A 19,972-nucleotide genomic window follows, 5' to 3' on the forward strand; every position below is an offset into this window, starting at 1 on the left:
GGTTATATATGAGCCTTTTAGGTTTTATTTGTGCTTATACAACAGAGATCAGAAGCTGTAGATTCCTTGTAATATGGAATTTTATGCCCATAATCTTTTCTGTAAACACAGTAGGTCTGTTGTATTTCCTTATTTAGCTGGTCTTCTCTCTTTGGTATAAAACTTGTCCAGGGAAGTTCAGACCACAGCCATGTACCCTGTTCTGTTTTTGCATATGAAACATGTTGATTTTCCCCTAAGGGTTGTGCCATCTGTTTTGAAGAACTGTGCTCTGGCAGGTCTCTTTGAGATCTGCAGTCATCTCTCTCGGTATCTTCTATCCAACTTCTATTGTAACTGGCAGCCATTTCTCATATATCTTGCTTCATTGTTACAAGTCTCTTATTTCATTAAAGGTGGTTTGCTTTTCTGTTTTCCACTGTTTTGATTTCCAGAGAAGAAGGGAACAATGCCATTTTTATTCCACTATTTTAGAATAGGGGATAATATTGTTTAAAGGCCTTCATAATATTTAACATTTTTATCTCTAGGTATTTTAATGAAGGGACTGTCCTTGCACACTATGCAGATGTCCTGGGTCTTTTGCTTAGATTGCGGCAGATTTGTTGTCATACTCATCTTCTTACGAATGCAGTGTCTTCCAGTGGTCCCTCAGGTAAGTAGATGTGATTGGTTTACACTATTATATTGGTTAGGGATATTTAAATCAGGATGAGAAATTTTTCATATTACCTGAATACAGTTTCTTATTCGTCAGATGAACATTGTTTTTAGAATAGGACTCAAGAATATACCCACAAATTCTTACCAATGAAATGGAGTAATAATGATGTCTTCCAGGATTTCCAGTGACAGATAACAGTGACAAATTGGATTTGCTTTTTATTCTGTGGTAGTATGTGCAGACTATAATGATGCTGTTGTGTAAGGTATATTATGTGGGTTAGCTACTATTCTAGCATCTGAATTTTTTTTTAATTTAAACCATGCTTTTTGCCTATGATAGAAAAAACCTAAATAAGGACTACCCAAGCAAAACTTTTCCCCATATAAGGAAGATTAACTTGTCTAGTCATATTACAAATCTTGCTGTGAAATTAATTTTTCAGCCTTTTCTCTAGGAAATGATACACCTGAAGAACTACGAAAGAAGTTAATAAGGAAGATGAAGTTAATTCTGAGCTCAGGTTCTGATGAAGAATGTGCAATTTGCTTGGATTCTTTAACGGTTCCTGTCATAACACATTGTGCACATGTCTTTTGTAAGCCCTGTATTTGCCAAGTCATTCAGAACGAGCAGGTTAGTTTATGCTAGGTACAGAGTCAGTGTTTGATGGAATGGTGCACTAGTGAGTCTTGAGTGTAATGAAAACCGAAGTCCAACAGATTGTAAAGAGTTGGATTTACTTAGACTTACTAGTGCACCTTTTATGGTTAATTATGTCAGTATTTTATAGGTAATCTGTTTCTTATAATTAAGTCCTTTTAAACATAAAAAGACACCACACATTTGGAGGCATGTTCACAGTTAATATCCTAGTTCTGTTAAGATCATTGCTATCCAATAAATGGATCAGTAATGTGAGACACAAAGGTAATTTTAAACTTTCTAGTAGAAATAGGTGCAATTAGTGACATTTTTGTTTATCCAGTATATCTAAAATTGAGATTTTTACATGATTTTTTTACTTTAAGTGTTCAGAGTGTGGTATTGTACAGTTACAGCACATCTCAGTTTGCCTTTGCTGCATTTCAGGGGCTTGCCACATGTGTTTATTGGCTATTGGATAAGGTAGGTCTAGATTCTTAGATATGGTAGAATTTTTGAAGTGGAATAATCCTTTAAGCAGTTCTTCAGCTGAGGTAGAGTTTTTTTTTAAACATTTTTATTGGTATACTTGTAGGAAAAAATGCCTAAGTCATGATTGTGCAGTTGAGTGAATTATGAAGTAAACACATTCATTTAACTACTACTCTGGTCTCCCTGTGTCCCCTTCCAATCATTTACCTCCTCCCTCCTCCCCAAAGCTAACACCACTAAACTGACTTTTAACATTGTTTTAGTTTCACCATCTTTTTTATTATAATAGTATTTGGTATGTAGTTATTTTGGAGACTGTTTATTAGCTTGTGTTGGTACAAATGGACACAAAAAATGAGCCTGATAGGATTTAACAGGTCTTGACTAGCTTTGTAAGCCATCTAAAAAGGAAAAAAAAATTTTAAGTTTATTTATTTATTTTGAGAGAGAGAGAGAGAAGCAGGATGGGAGGGGCAGAGAGAGAGGGGGATAGAGGATCCAAAGCAGGCTCTGTGCTGACAGCAGAGAGCTTGATGCAGGGCTCAAACTCACAAACCATGAAATCATGACCTGAGCCAAAGTTGGACACTGAACCGACAGAGTCACCCAGGTGCCCCAGAAATTTTTTTTTTTTTTCCTAAAGAACAGTTTCAACTAGTGTGCTGTAATGTAGTTAGGTTCAAGATACTATTATTTCTGGTTTCTTTACTTGTCTGCAAATAGTACACTTCACCCTGAACAAGGCAGGGGTTGGGGTGCTAACCCCCTGTGCAAAAAATCTGCCCTAAAACTTAACTACTAATAGCCTACTGTTGACTGGAAGCCTTACTGATAACATAAACAGTTGACACATATCTTTGTTATATATTATATGTGGTATTCTCACAGTAAAGAGAAAATACTAAAATCGTAAAATTCATTTATAGTACTGTACTGTATTTACTGAAAAAAAATCCTCATACCCATGTTCAAGGGTAAACTATATTATAATATTTGTTTCAAGCTCCTGTTGCTAGTCAAGATGACATACTTTTTGCTCCTTTTTTTACCCAGTCCCACTTGACACATTAGAACATTACATCTGCCTGGAGTTTAGCATGTACAGATTTATCTCAAGTGGATGAATCTAAAAAGTCTAATAAAATGCTAGCTATTAAGGTTTTAGAATTTACCATGCTTTTTAAAAATTGAGGTAAGTTGGGGCACCTGGGTGACTCAGTCGGTCAAACATCTGAGGTAAAACACCCTTGATTTTAGCTCAGGTCATGATCTCACGGTTCGTGAGTTTGAGCCCCATGTCTGGCTCTGTGCTGATGGTGCAGAGCCTGCTTGGGATTTTCTTTCTGCCCCACCATCGTGCGCTCACTTGCTCTCTCTCAAATAAACTTGATAAAAAATTTTAGGTAAGTTGATATTTGTTCCTCTGATAAGCTTCATTCATATCTTATTCTTTTCTTATATAGCCACATGCTAAATGTCCTTTATGCAGAAATGATATACATGGAGACAATTTATTAGAATGTCCTCCAGAAGAATTGGCATGTGACACTGAAAAAAAGTCTAATATGGAATGGACATCCAGTTCAAAGGTAAAATATACATGGGCAAATATTTGAGTATTTGTTTTATATTTATATAAGGATACCATTTATTAAAATAATTCTTTTCATCCTGTCATTTAAATATTATGCTCTGTTAGTGTTAACTTTTTAATTTTCTAGTGGTGCATTTGAGAGCAAAGAAGCTTCAGTTTATGAGTGCATTTTTTCAGTGTCTTTAAAAACATTGTCTTTTACTTTTGCATTTTTAGGGAAATAATGGGGCAGGGCCTTTCTTTTCCTAATAAAAAAATTATACGTATTTTGCCTATTCAAAATGGAATCCAACAGGTGTTCTAATTTTTTTTGCAGATTAATGCACTAATGCATGCATTGATTGACTTAAGAAAGAAGAACCCCAACATAAAAAGTTTAGTTGTTTCTCAGTTTACAACATTCCTGTCTTTAATAGAAACACCACTCAGGTAAATTCCGTATTGTTTCTCACTTTGAGTAAAAGGATTTTATGTAAGTGTTTTGATAGGGATAGCAAAAAATAATTGTCTTACCAGTTACAGTCATTTCATCTATGTAAAATGATAGAGTCACAATATTTCCTGGGAGCATAGGATTTTAAAGATAAGTCCTGAATTTATCAGAAAAAATACTGACTGGTGGTTAGTAAATATTTGTCAGAATAAATGAGTGGAAGAATTGGTTGAATGAAATTTGTAATTAACATGTTTTTAAAATAGTATAGAAGGTGTTACTTGTCTCTTTTGTCCTTCCATTAGAGCCTCTGGATTTGTGTTTACTCGTTTGGATGGTTCTATGGCACAGAAGAAAAGAGTTGAATCAATTCAGTGTTTTCAAAACACTGAAGCAGGATCTCCAACTATAATGCTTCTATCTTTGAAAGCAGGTGGAGTTGGTTTAAATCTTTCTGCAGCTTCTCGCGTGTTTTTAATGGATCCAGTAAGTAGTTCTGTAGATTTTAAACTTTTTTAAAAAATGAACTGTTTGGTAAATACCTTTATAGTTATAATTGATTGTGAAAACTCTGAGGCAAACTTTAGAAATAGATGATAACTTAGTAAATGTGTATTGAGGGCTTTTTCTTAAGCACTTTACATATATCAAATGAAATTGTCACAATATCCCTATGAGGTCAATGTATTACTGTCCTTACTTTACAGGTGAGGAAACTGAAGCACAGAGAAGTAAAATAACTTGCCCATCAAAGTCCATGTTTTTAATTTGTGTGCTGCAGTTTTCTACTTCTATATATATGCAATTAGTTTCTGTTATCTGTCATGCTTTTAATGTAGTGGTTTCATCCATTTGGCCAACAAATAATGCAGTCCTATGTTGTGTCAAGGAGTCTTACAGGCACTAGGAATCTGGCTATAAACAAGGTAGACAAAGTAGCTACCATCATGGTGCTAATAGTCTCAATTTTTAATGTGCAAAGAATTAGGTAAAATGTAATTTCTGACCTCTATCCTCAGAGATTTAGGAGTTCTTAGATGTGACCCAGGAAGCTGTTTTAATACAGACCATATGTGATTCAGGTGCAGGTGTCCAGCATCACAATTTTAGAAACTAATACCATTCATGGAATATTTTGGATAAATTCTAGCGTCTAATAGGGTGCAGTCACTTGTGGTTGGTATAATATAGGTTTAGCTGTAGAGTGGGAGCTAAAATTCAGACTGAATTTTACTCACTAAACTGACCTAGGAGGAACATCCACAGAGGAGCAGCACCTTGTTCTAATTGCTCAAAGAGGCTGTTTGAGCTGCAGGCATTCTGGACTAATTTAGTTTCTAATTTGTACTGGGTTACTGTTTGGGCTAGAGGCAACCGTATTTGCTATTTCTGTGATTCATAGATTTGAGATTTGTGGTTTTAGAGCTTGTTGCCTGAAACTCAGAAAATTTCATAACCAAGTTTACTGAGCTACAAATTTGAGTTCTTCTGGTTAGGCCATCTAGTTTATGTATGAACGCACCTCTTACCAAGACTTTTTCCTCACCTGAGGGTAATAACACCCACCCAGTTCAATACTAGCCAGAGCCATATTTTGGCATTCACAGACATTAATGTCATGGATGGCAGTGGTCTGTTGTGTTTTCTTGCCTTAGTTTTGTGGATGAAGTCTTAAATCTTTGCTAGAGTCTTAACTAACCTGATGATATTCTTAAAAGATGATTTTTGGACAGATGCCCAAATTATTTTTTTCTTCGGTTATAATCTTAATATCTGATAAGGAAAAGATTGATACCAAATATAGTTTTATAAAACTGATGATCAAAAACTATATTCTTTTATCAGTTTACAAAAACTTCTGGAATGTTTTAGTAATTCATAGATTGATTTTCATTGAACATTTTAAATGTTTCTAACTTTGAAATGGAAGCCACATTCCAGGAAAATAACTCATGAAAATCTTTGACCTTTTCATGGAATATTGCATAAGGGCTAAGGTGTATTTTAAATGTTTGATTATGAACTTTTGATAAAGCTAATTACCTTCCTTCATCAGTACATGTGAGAATGAAAACTGTCAGTTTTAGATCATGAGATAAATTTAGATTCCTGGTAGTCATACTATACGTATATTGTCAGCTCATTAGAAGGTTCCCAGATAAAATACAACAGAAAGAACATTTTACCTGGGCTCTTGGTATAACGGTTTCTAAGCGTGTCCAATTGTGAAATACAAAATATGTACAAAATATGATTATCAGTTTTAGAAAACCATAAGCCAAATATTTCCTTAAAATCTGATTTCTGTACAAAAACCACCCAAAACTCAGATTACAACAGTAGTAAAATCTCCTTTTCCCTAGAGCTCAAAGGAACTTTAAATAGAAGAAAGTAACAGCCTGAGTATGAATCCTACTATAAACTTACTTACATGTGCATTTATGATTTTGTTTCATTTTCAGATAGTACTTTGCTGTGTAAATGTTACTTTTCCCTCAACAACCCATTTTCAGCTTCAAGAATCATCCCATAGTTTAAAATTTAATGATCCCTACACTGATAGTTCATGATAGTATTTCCAAACCATTTGACTCCTGTATTTCTAGACTGAAGAACTCTATATGTTTCTGCTTATTCTTTTCTTCGCTTCATTGTTTTAGTCTTCACTTTAAGACAGTCCCCAAACAGGTGCCTGGGTGGCTCGGTTGAACATCCAACTCTTGATTTCAGCTCAGGTCATGATCCCAGGGTTGTGGGATGGAGACCCCGCCCCCAGCATGAAGCCTACTTAAGATTCTCTGATTCTCTCTCTCCCTCTGCCCCTCTCCACAGCTCTCTCTTTAAAAAAAAAAAAAAAAAAAAAAGTCTCCATGAGAATGCCTTTGTTTAATGTTACTTTTAGTTCAATTTTGAAGTCACATTCAAATATAGATACAAAAAATTACATCAACAGAGCCGTTAGTTTTAGGACTTTTAACAAATGGAAGTAAAAAAAACCAGCAAAAAGAAAACTTTTTTTCATAAATGGACCCAATTATGTATCTTTTCTGATGTAAATTAAGCCATTTAAGAGGATGTGTAACCTTTTATTCCTTTGTTAAACATACATCAACTTCAAAATGAAAAAGAAAAGATACTATTCGATGACTTAATCACTAATGCTGGGTGCTTTCTATGCATCAGGCACTGTTATTGGATACTAGAAGCAGTGGAGTGAAATGATGGAGAGTAGCTGCTGGTCATAGTAGCAGAGCTGGTGGGGTTCCCAGAGCATTTATGTCAGTATCTAATTCAGTCAGAGAAATTTGAGTCAGTAATAGATAAATGAGTAATACTGAGATGAAAGGATATGTGCAGAAAACTCACAGATCAGGGTGGTAATAAAGCCGTTCATATTCTTGTTAGGCCTGGAATCCAGCTGCTGAAGATCAGTGCTTTGACAGATGCCATAGACTTGGCCAGAAGCAAGAAGTTATCATCACAAAAGTGAGTTTTTAAGCCATGTGTTTTAAAATTAAGTTGATTTGGTTTTTAAAATTACACAAAAAAATGTATGAATATATTATTATAAGATTGCAGAATTATGCAGAACAAAATATGAAGATCACCTTTAATCTCCTCTAGAGGAAACCACCATCAGTAGTTTAACATGTTATTCAAAGTCCCTTTCTCTACTTTACATAGATTCATTTGTATGTATACACCTCTCCTTTAAAAAATTTCTTTTAAGGTAAATGGGATCATACTTTTATTTTTCTCCCTTAGCAGTATATATTGGGAACTACCATATAAGTACATATAGAGCCTATTCTTTTTTTTTCCTATACTAGTAAAGTATACATAAAAATAGCTGAAGTAAATACTGTGAAGTGTCCAGTTCAGTGGCAGTACTTACTTCCATACTGTCGTGCAGTTATCACCATCATCCATCTCCAGAACTTTTTCATCGCAACTTGAAACTCAGCCCTCAGCAAACAACCTTCTGCTTTCTGTGTATTTGATGACCCTACAAAGCCATTTTCTTTTAACATCTGCATATAGATACATCATAATTTCTTTAACTAGTCTAATGTTTTGCTAATAAAAACAGTGCCAGGGGCACCTGGGTGGCTCAGTCAGTTAAGCGTCCGACTTCAACTGAAGTCACGATCTCGCGGTCTGTGAGTTCGAGCCCCGCGTCGGGCTCTGGGCTGATGGCTCAGAGCCTGGAGCCTGCTTCCGATTCTGTGTCTCCCTCTCTCTCTGCCCCTCCCCCGTTCATGCTCTGTCTCTGTCTCAAAAATAAATAAACGTTAAAAAAAAAATTAAAAAAAAAAACAGTGCCATAATTGACATTATATTACATAAAAGTACTTCTTCAGGATAGGTTAAGGAAACTAGAATTCTGGATTTAGAACTCTTACAGCTTTCAAGTTGTTTTCAAAATAGGCTTAATGATATATAAGCATGATATAAATTTTTCCTTACGTGATGGTCAAAAAGGTACCCTTTAAGGGCACCTATGTGGCCCAGTTGGTTAAGCATCTGACTTCACCTCAGGTCGTGATCTCATGGTTCATGAATTCGAGTCCCACGTCGGGGCTCTGTGCTGACAGCTCAGAGCCTGGAGCCTGTTTCAGATTCTGTGTCTCCCTATCTCTGTCTGTCCCTCTCCCAAGAGCTCATGCTTTCTCTCACAAAATGAATAAACATTAAAAAATTTTTTTTAAAAGTCCCCTTTCAATTTACGTATACCTAAGACTTTGAGTATATTTATATTTCGCTTATCTGTTAATATTTTTTTCTATGAATTGGTGTTTGCCCAGTTTTCATGAAGTAAAAATATAGTCTTTAATAAAGGACTCTTTTATACAGTCTGATTTAAAATTTGGTAGGTATATTGCAGACGGTTTGTTATCAAGCTTTTCCTTTGAACTGGTTGTGTTTTTTTATGATTTTAAAACAGGTCAGCTTTTTAAAAATACCTTATGGATTTTAAGATCTTAGAATTTATCTTCGAATTTAAAAACAAATCCCTCCCATATTCTTTTAAAATGTTTTATCTTTTAGGAGTCATGATATGCTTCTTTTTTCAAATGAAGAGCGGTGTGCTCCATCTTTTTTTTTTTTCTAAAGTATATCCTTTTTTTCTCCTTATTTGAAGTGTCACTTTTATCATAAACAAGTTCATATATATAAACATGAGTCTCTTTCTGGACTTTTGCTCCTGTGTTCCGGTTTCACTAATTTCTTTTCCTAAGCCCAGGACAATATCACTTTAATAATTATTATGGTTTTTTAAAGTATGCTTTGATAACTAGCAGGACAAAGTGTTCTCATTAACCCTTTTTTTTCAAGATTGGTTAATATGATTATTTACTCTTGAATTGAACTGTGGATTTATAAGTTACCAGATCCCATTTAAGAAATCTTTTTTGGGGTTTATTGAATTTATGATCAATTTGAGAATGGTCTCCTTTATAAATAAGGAGTGTTCCCATACAAGAATTTAGTATGTCTCTCTACTTAGGTCTTTTCACATTGTATAGTTCATCTTGTTTAATTATTACAGTTACTGGGATCTCTACACAATGTTGAATAGTAGTAGTGATAGTAATCATTCTTGACCTGTTCCTTTTATTGTTTTAAGTGTACTGTACTTGGTAAAGTTCTAGTGGGATACATTTAAGATTGAGGACATTTATTTGTAGGTTAATGAGGATATTTTTTAATCAAGGTTTTTATCAGAAATGTTTAATTTTTTTATTTTTGAGAGAGAGCATGAGTGGGAGAAAGGCAGAGAGAGAGGGACACACAGAATCTGAAGCAAGCTCCAGGCTCTGAGCTCTACACAGAGCCCAACGTGGGGCTTGAACTCATGGAAACCATGAGATCATGACATGAGTCAAAACTGGACACTTAACCTGACTGAGCCACCCAGGGCGCCCCTATCAGAAATTCTTCTTAGGCATCTTTTTTCTCTTTAACTTTTTCAGATTGTAGGTTAAACCAGGTAAAGGCTTATTCCATTTCTTGGAAAATCTCATTTGGCTATTTAAATATAATGCTAAATTTATATTGCTAATTCCAGTTACAGAGTTGCCTATAAAGTTTGCTGGTTTTGGTGCTGTTGTAAAGATGTAACTTTATGGCCTTACAGCCATATTCTTTATACAAGAAAGCCATACTGAGTGATGAGGGAAAGCAGTGTTCAGCTGTAGTTACTATGTCATGTTCTGAATATATTCACTGCATATTGAGGAAAAAAAGAGCTAAATAGTTTATAATAGATTATTGAGCAATTTTAAAAGCTTTGTAATACAGTAGAAAAGCAGATTTCCTTATAGTGGACCAAGATTTTATCATGTCTTAATTTTTTTTTTTTTTTTTTTACATTGAAGATTTTAAATATTGTAACCTAAAAGTACTTACCATTTTTTTTTTTTTTTTCTTTTTAAAGTTCATTGTGAAGGATTCTGTTGAAGAAAATATGCTGAAAATACAAAACACAAAGAGAGAACTTGCTGCTGGAGCCTTTGGAACTAAAAAAACAAATGCTAATGAAATGAAACAAGCTAAAATTAATGAGATCAGAACTTTAATTGATTTATAATTTGTGGGATTTTGGTAAGGTCAGTTTGATTAGATATATACAGAAATTTTGGAAATGAGAAAATACAGAGTTTTAGAAATGAGATCTAGAGAGTATGTCTTCTAAAAGGAGCATATCGTTTTATATTAGTAAAGTATGATCTCTTCTATATATGAACCTATTTTTAATGATATTTCAAATAGCAATAAGTTCTGTTACATACTGTGGCCTCAATTTTTTGAGAAAAAAAGTTACTTTTTCAATTTTTCATAGTATCTTTGCTGAGTATTTTCATAGATCTTTCAAGTACTCAGCTTTTTCATATTTCAAATAAGGTCAAACCTTTTATACTTTTGACTGAATAAAGAGTTATTTTCTGTGTTGGACATACTTCATTAATCACTAGAGCTTCCCATTTGTGATGCTATATAGATTCACAGTCCCTGTAAACGATTAGTATATATAGACTATATACAAGAGATTTTATTACTTTGAAAAACCGTATTTACATTCCAGAATCAAACCTTAAATGAGAGACCCAATTCCAGGTTAGCAAGTTACTTACAGTTTTTTTTTGACAGTTTGAGATACAATTCACATTGGTGACTTGCAGTTTTATGTTTATGAAAATATTAGGGACTGTGTTAGAACATTTTTTCTCCATTTTAGTCCAGTTAGTACTATTGTTGTTTAAATGTAATTTGATGTGTTAGTGTGTAAATACAGTCTGTGGGGGTGAGAAGTAACCAATTCTACCCAGTTTGATTTGAATATTTAAATTATGGCATTGCTGAATAGATATTTCTATATGTATAATTTTTATTTATGTAGCTTTTTTTAAAAAAATAACTTTATAAATTTTTATAATTCAGAAGACTACTATATGTGAGAGGCGTGATATCTGGATGGAAGTTGGGCTGGATGACCTCCAAAATCGTTTCAACTCTTAAAGACATCTTAATCCTGAATGGAAAAATTTCTTTGTTACTGTGTTTAGAATCAGACTTTGATTTTGGAACTTCAGTAATTCATCCTTACATTTATCTATAAAATTAGTCCTCTTTTTCTTCCTTTTTGTTAATAAGCAGACTCACAGTAGTTGCCATGGCATTCTAGAGGACTCTGAGTCACATTTAAAACAAGCTCTACATTTGGCAATCACATTAGGTAGTCAGTAGTGTTTTTCCTTAAAAGAAACTTTGTTCCAGAGACAGATTAATTACTGTAACAGAAGCTTCTGTTTGACGATACAGACTTAAGAACACCATATAGTTTATAGTGTTAAGAAATGACTTAAAGAGGATCTTGGAGGCAGTGTTGTGTTCCAGGGCATACATCTAGATATGTGCTAAACCCATCAACAGCTAAATTCTCCCCTCCCTGTGTTGTCTCTTGCTCCAAGGGCAGCAAGAATCTTTCCAGTCTCTTTTCTCTTTGGCATCAGGTAAGGCAGAGGGCTGGTTAAAAGATCAACAGACTTTTCTGCACAGATAAGAGTGGAATAATAACTTCGGGTTAGTCCCCTGGCATTAGGAGCAATGGGGAATTTCTGTACCTTGTAGAACTAGCATTACACAAAATCAGGTTGATCAGAATCTGATGAAATACAGTATGTGGATTTCTAAGTGCCAACACACTTGTGAGATTTAAGTACAAAAAGTTTTCAACAAAAAAGACATAATCTACTCTTCTTGCTTTATAAAGGCAGAGCCTTGCAAACATAAAAGTGAAGATTTTGCTTGCTTCTTTACCCATTTATAGACTTGTTTTAAAACTCATAATGATAAATTTGGCAAGTCATTTAAAAAATATCTTTTTTGTGAAGTCCTATTAAGTGGTGTTAAAAAATTTAATTCTGCCTAAGAAAATCTATAAACTACCAGAATGAAAAGTTCATATTATGCAATGCTGTTTCATCATTATGTAGAATAATAGCTTTAGAAATATCTTGAACACACTGTATTCCCACTTGTGGTTCAAACTGAATTTTGTGGTTCAAACTGGATTTTGTTTTGAATTTGAAATCAATAAAAGTTTTAAAAATTGGCTTCAATGCCATAATTTTGGTGACTTTTTCTCTGAAGAAAATTTATCTCATGCTGTGAAGATACCTATATTACACAATTGTGTTTTTTACTGACAGTACATAAAAAGTACTATGAATAACAAGAGTTTCCCCATTCTTCCCACCTTTTTTATTTTGGTCAATTAGGTTCCATTTCTTGTTTAGAAATCAGAGTGTATATGTGTTTAAAGTTTGTTAAATGTCTTGATCTTCTAAAACATCGGTTCCGAGTCTTTTTATTTTCTCATCTGCCAGAAAAGAGGGATGGTAATACCTATGTATAGTGGTATCAGTAGCATAGCACTCTGAATTGTAGGTTTTGCCTAATCTAGGATTGAAATAGTAATATCAAGAAAATGTTTATTACTAGTGAGTACCAATGAAATTATCTTCAAGCAGTATGTTCTGTTGGGAGAAGTCAAAGGCTTTGTATTTTTTACATTCTTTATGGTACTTGCCGAAAGTTCTGTTCATTAGGATTTGGAAGATGCATTAAAAATATGAGGATGGCTTGCCTGGGTAGCTTGTGCTCGGTTAAGCGTCTGACTTCAGCTCAGGTCATGATCTCGCGGTTCATGGGTTCAAGCCCTGCATCGGTTTTGTGCTGACAGCTCAGAGCCTGGAGCCTGCATCACATTCTGTGTCTCCCTCTCTCTGTCCCTTCCCTGCTCACACACACTCTCTCTCAAAAAATAAACATTTAAAAAAATATACGAGGACAAATTTTATGTTTGGTTTAATGAGAACTCAAATGTTCAGTCTTAAGTTTTTAGCTATATTAACTTTAAAATATTTGCAAAAGGCATAATACAGTTTTCCCTCATTCCTTAATAAGTGTGTAGTAACCTTCCTTACAAGTTCTACATTCTGGAATGTGGAACCTTATTTGTGCAGTACTTGTGAATAAGAAGAGCCAAAAATACTGGTAGCTGTGAATAATGACTGAGACGCTTCCCTACAGTAATGCCTACTTCAAAGGGGAAACTTGATTAGAAACCTTGTAAGCAGACAGGTTATCGTCCCGTATTAATATATTCATACTTCTTATAAGGGAGAGTAGTCTTTTATATGAAGCCATAATAACTTATTCCATTTTAAAGGATAAATGACTTATTCTCAGTTTTTGATTAAAATGAGGTATTTTTTTAATGTTTATTTGAGAGACCGAGCACGAGTGGGGTAAGGGCAGAGAGAGGGAGACAGAATCTGAGGCAGGTTCCAGGCTCTGAGCTGTCAGCACAGAGCCCGACGCAGGGCTCGAACTCAGGAACCCTGAGATCATGACCTAAGTGGAAGTCGGATGCTTAACCAACTGAACCACCCAGGTGCCCCTAAAAAATGAGAGGTTTCCAGTTCCTTATTCAACCTTCCTGATCAAGAGTCTCCTGACAAATTTAAACCCATTTCTACTTTTAATATAAAAATTGATTTCTATAGGAAAGGAATACAAGTTTAATAATGTTTGTATTTCAATATATATGGCATAGGCCACCCTCATTAACCTGAACCAAGTGTCCAAAAGTTTGTATTAACTAAGGTTACATTGGGACTTCATTTAGAAGGCCATCAAATGTCAAAATGATTGCTTAGATTGATGGCTAAAAAAGAAAAAATTCTAGGACAGGTCTTTGCAGGTTGAAACTCAATTCTAAGAGGCTATTTAATGGGACCAGAAAGGATATTAAGAGTCATCAAAGAGTATATGTATTGTTAAGTATGTGCTGCACTTACTGAAGAGAGATGAATTATTTCAAGAAGGTTTTCACAGTAAGTTTGCTGCCTTTTCAACATTCTAGTTAATTAAAAATAAAGGCAGATAAAATTAACCAGGATAAAGCTTCCTGAATGCTTAATTTATCCTTTTTATTAGGCGAGGGAAGGGCTATTCCCTAGTGGTACATTGTAGCATTTTAAAGAAATCTTGCCCTGGTATCATTATGTTGATAAAGAAAAGGTAAATTAAGTATTTTATGAGAAACATTCTAGTGAAGGAGATGGAGACCTAATAGGCCGCTTGCACATACAGGTGAAGTAAGGAGCTAAACATTTAATTTTTTTATTTTAAAAAGTATTAGCAGAAGAGAGGGACGGGGGGGGGGGGGGGGGGGGAGGGGGGCAGGGGAGAGAGAGAATCTCAAGCAGTCTCCACACTTGGCACAGATCCCACCTGGATCATGACCTGAGCTGAGATCAAGAGTTAGACTCTCAAGCTACTGAGCCACCCAGGGGCCCCAAGATAACCATTCATTTTGTATATGCATTATAGACCTCGAGCAAGCATGGAGCTAATCTCCAAAGGCATGAATCTGACCTTTGTGTAGGCAAATTTGTCTTACAGCCTAAAGCTATTCTACCACTGTTCACAAGTTTTTTTTTTTAAAGGATATATTGATCTTCTACAAATGTTCTTATAATCCGAATTATTTTTGCCATTTTACACATCTTACTAGGTGACCTTTGGTATTTTAGGATCCCTGGAAAAGATTTTACAGTGTAATTGTGCAACTTTGCATGGAAAAGTTAGTACTTTACCTTCATTAAGGCATATCCTTGGAAGATAAAGGAAAGAAATCTGTCTAGCCTAGTTCAGGGACTTCTCATAGCCTCTTGACACTTTTATGCACATGTTATGCTATTTTCTATAGTATGCTTATCCTTTCAGATTCCAAGTTAATTAGCCTTCAATATATACTTATTTAAAATAAGTTATGTAAGCCTTTTTAGAGTTTTAGCTCTTATGCAATGTAAAACAGGAAACAAAATATTAAGGCAAAAAACATGGAGTCATAGGTTTGATTTCCCCCACACACACCAAATTTGAGGCTTTCATATCTTTTCTCAATGGTAAAAAGAAAAGGCTTTGAATCTTGTAGTTCTTTTGCTACAGATAAGTTCCAAAATACACTTAACTATCTGGATTACCTATTGCATGGCCACAATAAAGCAGTATTCGTTGTCTGAAGACTGGGTTTCTGTTCATCTCAACCAGGGAGGGACCCAGGAGCCAGAAAGGCCTTGACCACCTAAAATAATAGGCTTCAGTAAATCCATATACAGTTGACCTTTGAACCAACTATATATGGTGCTGACCCCATGTGCTGTTGAAAATCTACATATAACTTGATTCTCCAAAAACTTAGCCTACTAATAAATAGCCTACTCTTAGCCAGAAGCCTTACTGATAACACTCAACACATACTTAAAAAAAAAAAAAAAATACAGTATAAAAAGTATATATAAAGTTTGTGCGGGGGGGCAGGGGAAGAGCAGAGAGAATCCTAAGCAGATTCTGCACTGTCAGCATGGAGCCCAATGTGGGGCTTAAACCCACAAACCATGAGATTATGATGTGAGCCAAAATCAAGAGTCAGGTACTTAACTGAGCCAGCCAGGCACCCCTATTACATACTGTATTCTTAAAATGAAGCTGGAGAAAATTATTAAAATCATAAAGAAAATACAGGACACTGCGTCCAAAAAAAAAAATCCATGTATGAGTGTACCCTCACAGTTCAACCTGTGTTGTTCAAGGGTTAACTACTAGCATTCAAAGGCCCTATTTCTGAACATTTGACTCTTCCTAGAATTTTTATTCTAGGCAAACAGTAGTGAGAAATGGTAACTGTCAGAGACTGAACATCAAGAAACAAGTGAATACAGAGTAAGTAAGTAGATGACAAGAGCTGAACTCCTTAGAAGGTTTAAGGAGCCCTTGTCCTTATAGGTAAATGTTGACCCTGAATACATCACAATATTATAGCATAGTCCTATAACAGAAGTAGTGTCTCTTTTAGGCCCATAAAACTGCTGAAAACAGGATAAAGAGAGTTGTAGGAAACAAAGTTATGTTCAGAAGCTGAATCATGTTTGTCTCAGCCAAAACTCACAACAAATTCTATCCTTGGGTTTTACCCATTTATTTTTACATTATAATTTCAGTCAGCCTATTAAGGAATGCCTTTGTGAAAGGTATTTCCCAAGTCCTATTTCAAGCCACCGTCCTTATCCCTATAGCAAAATGAAAGCTTTTCGATTAAATTGTGTTACTCCCCAGAGATTTCTGGCATTTGTATTTCTGGTTATATAGAGGTTTCTCTGATCTCATGGTCTGTTCTAACCATACATTTGTTTAAAGCAGAGCAGAGCTATGGAGCTTGGAGTACAAAAATTTGAATCGTCTGCGGAGTATTTACCTCTCTTATTCTCTGATTATCTGCAAAATGAGTACACTATATATACGTCATAGGATATGAGAATTGAGATGTAAATGCCCAGTAAGTTTTCTTTCCTTCTTGCTTTTTTTACAGTTTTATTTATAGGAGATTGAATTTCAGCAGCTGAAACTCAGAGAAATAAGTTAATCAAATAACTTACCCAAGTATAAAAAGACTGTAATCCATTTGTGTATTTGTAATAACAAGCCGAGAAAAAGCAACCCATAGCAGACTATTTTAAGGACAAGCCAAATCTTACTTAATGCTCCAAGTCTCAGTGACATTAAAAAGGTAAACGCTACACAAATACATTTATAGATGTTATTTATGTTAACGTTTCCTCTATTACTCACAGAGCCAAGATTGTCTTTTGGAAAGGCTTTAATCAGAAGGTGGCCCCCCGGCTATGCAACAACCACCTCACCGCTTCATGCCTCTTCTGCTGAAAACCTCACTCCCTATTGTATTGGTATAAATACCTCAATGTATCTAGTGGTTCTCAAATGTCATTTGGGACAGTCTTTTGGATTGCCTGGTAGTTACTTGAAACGGAGATACTATGGCCTCAACCAAGACCTACTGAATCAGAATTTGTAAGTGATGAGGTGTAAGAAACTGTACTCACAATTAAGTCTCCAGTGTTTTAGGGAGCAGTGAGGTTGGAGACACAGTTGCTCGAGCGCCTCATCTTCTGTTCCTCCTTTCTCCTCACTCCTCATCCAAGCCATCGGCGACTTTGCTGCCTTCATCCTGGTGAAAGTTATGCTGCATTACCACTGTCTCTCTCCAGGACCACTACAGTAAACTAACTGTCCTTCCCATCAAGTCTTTTGTCCTTCATTCAAGCTGTTTTCCACCAGTTGCAAAAGGAGTGTTCTTAAAACGTAAATCCTAAAGGTAAGGCAATTAGATCTTTAGGAACAACTGCAATGGATTGAAACTAACCACATTAAAATTCATTAATTCATAATGATGCTTAGAACATAATCCCCCCCAAAACCACACTGGTTACCTTTGGAGGATGCCAGGAAACCAGTTCCTTATTTGTATACACATCTTCCTCAACTTATGATAGGGTTACATCTCGATAATCGCCCCCCCAATACAAAGATCCTGGGATTTAGGAGTATCTTGAGAAGAGCTATCAAAGCACCTGATGCATGGAGGCACTTAAATCTTTGGTAAAAGTGCTTTGTATACTTGAGGATTATAGCAACTCATTCTCCACCAGTCCAAATAATTGTAGTGTTATCTTCAGAAATCACTTATCATTTAATATTCTACAATTTTAGGGAAGTCCTCAGGTTCTTCTGGAGCTCTCCGATAGCCAGCCTCCAAGGTGGCCCCACCCATTCTTGCCTCCAAAATTCCATACACCCCTCTATTCATTCACACCCACATTGAATAGGGCTCACCTGTGTAACCCAAAGGATATTGGGGAAAGAAGGGCAACCTTGGTTGATTAGGCCATAAAAGCCATTGCAGTTTCTGCCCAATTAACGCTCTCAAGTTTCTTCTCATCATGGTCTTCTCTCCTGTATTTTTGTTTTTCCCCAATAGAATGATCTCTGATTACTCACATTGGTTTTAAAAGGTCATTTGGGGGCACCTGGGTGGCTCAGTCGGTTAAGCATCTGGCTTTAGCTCAGGTCATGATCTCATGGTTCGTGGGTTCGAGCCCTGTGTTGGGCTCTGTGCTGACAACTCGGAACCTGGAGCCTTCAGTTTCTGTGTCTCCCTCTCTGCCCCTCCCCCACTCATGCTCACTCTCTAAAGAATAAACAAACATTAAAAAAAATTAAAATAAAGGTCATTTTGGATCCTGCCCTTCCCTGGCTTGCCACATCCTTGCAGCCTAGAATCATCTGTACATTTAATTAATATCCTTTATACTTCTCATTTTAATTCATGAAGACACCGGTTCCAGTACTAACTGTCCTGAAAGATTATCAAATATGTTCAGAGACTGATAATGATTTGATGCTATATTTTCCAAAATCTGAATACTCAATATGGACGTAAAATGCGGGTGACAGATTAAATACATTTGATCTCACTTTCCTCCATCAATCACACCCATTACCATCACTGGAGAACACAATATTTAAATGTTTCTAGATATCTAGAAACCAATTCCAGTGTCAAGTGTTACACTGGTTTTTAAAACACTGACCAATTCTAAAACTCATGAACAACTACTTGATGCGTTTTTTTCAAGGGGAATGGGAATCCTTTATTTAGACAACCAGGATATGGCAAGAAGTCTTTATTTTCATACAGGGTGCCACTGCAGGTAACCATCAGAGAACACATGGCTGTTTACAGATACAGAGAACTGAACAAAAGCGTTTTCGCATGCTGTAAACTGTACATAGAAAACTGGTGAACAACTTCAGACACTGAAATTAGGAAATAAAATGGGTTAACACCATCTGTTGATAGGTTTATGAATCCCTCAGCAGTGTTCTAGGCTGTCTTTACCTGGAAGCACAATTATAATCGCTCTGGTGGCCTCTGGGCAATTCTAAACTGTGGGTCTAGTCAAAGGTATAACAAGCAAGCACGAGAGAGATACCCTGTCCCAGTCTGAAGAGAGGCGGATTTAGAGCCTGTCTTGGCACGTTTCTAGAGTCGATACAGCCAATTTAATAGCTTGAGTTTCCCTTACCACATAGGTCAGCAAAATCCAGACTCTCTGACCGTCTGCTGAATAAGCCTAGGGTTAAAAAGCAGAACACTGTCCACACATAACAGAACTGCTACTTCACAACTTTTGCCCAGTTCTCACCTGTTGTCCTGCAAAATCCCCTCATCTGATGAACTTTAATTTTAGCAAAGCTTCTAGCAACTGTAACAGACCTTGCTTAACCCAGCTCTAGATACTAAGCATCCGAAACAAGTGCCTGTGAAATGGATGTGTCCATGGGAAAATGGCAGCGTTTCTACTGGAGGTAAGTGTCAAGTTTCCTCTTGATGTTGTCAAAGGAATCTGCTCCCATGTAATCGGCCTGGCCCTGTTCCCACCGCTCCTTCCGTTCTTCTGAGGACACAAAAGGCTGTGCTGTAGCCGGGATCTCCCCGAGGGACAGATGTGATACGGCTCCCGAGACACCTTCCTAAAAAGGAGAGCATAATTAGACTCCTTGAGAGCTGCAAAACAGACTGTTTTAAAAGAACGCAGGAAGTTGAAGAAGGTGAGAAAAGCCAGGATGAATTATCATGCAAAGTAGCAAAAACTGAAAAGTATTACATGAAACAAACAAACAAAAAAGACACAGGAATACAAGGGTCATA

The 19,972-nt window shown here is 35.9% G+C and overlaps 2 protein-coding genes across 9 annotated transcripts in view; one reads left to right on the forward strand and one right to left on the reverse strand.

The window, feature by feature from the left end:
• The window catches only part of HLTF (helicase like transcription factor), a 51,616-nt gene extending 39,170 nt beyond the window's left edge, over nt 1-12,446 (forward strand). For 2 of the 6 annotated variants that reach the window (XM_019439161.2, XM_019439174.2), the window contains exons 19-25: nt 531-655; nt 1,110-1,300; nt 3,265-3,390; nt 3,712-3,824; nt 4,134-4,314; nt 7,234-7,314; nt 10,268-12,446. In XM_019439161.2, coding sequence (XP_019294706.2) covers nt 531-655; nt 1,110-1,300; nt 3,265-3,390; nt 3,712-3,824; nt 4,134-4,314; nt 7,234-7,314; nt 10,268-10,420 — 970 coding nt within the window. In that variant the 3' untranslated portion in view covers nt 10,421-12,446. The remainder of the gene's footprint in view (nt 1-530; nt 656-1,109; nt 1,301-3,264; nt 3,391-3,711; nt 3,825-4,133; nt 4,315-7,233; nt 7,315-10,267) is intronic. The other 4 variants (XM_019439178.2, XM_019439188.2, XM_019439169.2 and 1 more) reach the window with 3 other exon arrangements.
• Nucleotides 12,447-18,883: 6,437 nt separating this feature from the next.
• GYG1 (glycogenin 1) overlaps nt 18,884-19,972 on the reverse strand; it is a 75,559-nt gene continuing 74,470 nt past the window's right edge. For 2 of the 3 annotated variants that reach the window (XM_019439149.2, XM_019439129.2), the window contains exon 8: nt 18,884-19,794. In XM_019439149.2, the coding sequence (XP_019294694.1) occupies nt 19,621-19,794 (174 nt within the window). In that variant the 3' untranslated portion in view covers nt 18,884-19,620. The remainder of the gene's footprint in view (nt 19,795-19,972) is intronic. The other variant, XM_019439139.2, reaches the window with a different exon arrangement.

This window comes from Panthera pardus, unplaced genomic scaffold (genome assembly GCF_024362965.1).
Source record: "Panthera pardus isolate Hobbes unplaced genomic scaffold, ASM2436296v1 HiC_scaffold_16, whole genome shotgun sequence".
NCBI classification, from domain to species: domain Eukaryota; kingdom Metazoa; phylum Chordata; class Mammalia; order Carnivora; family Felidae; genus Panthera; species Panthera pardus.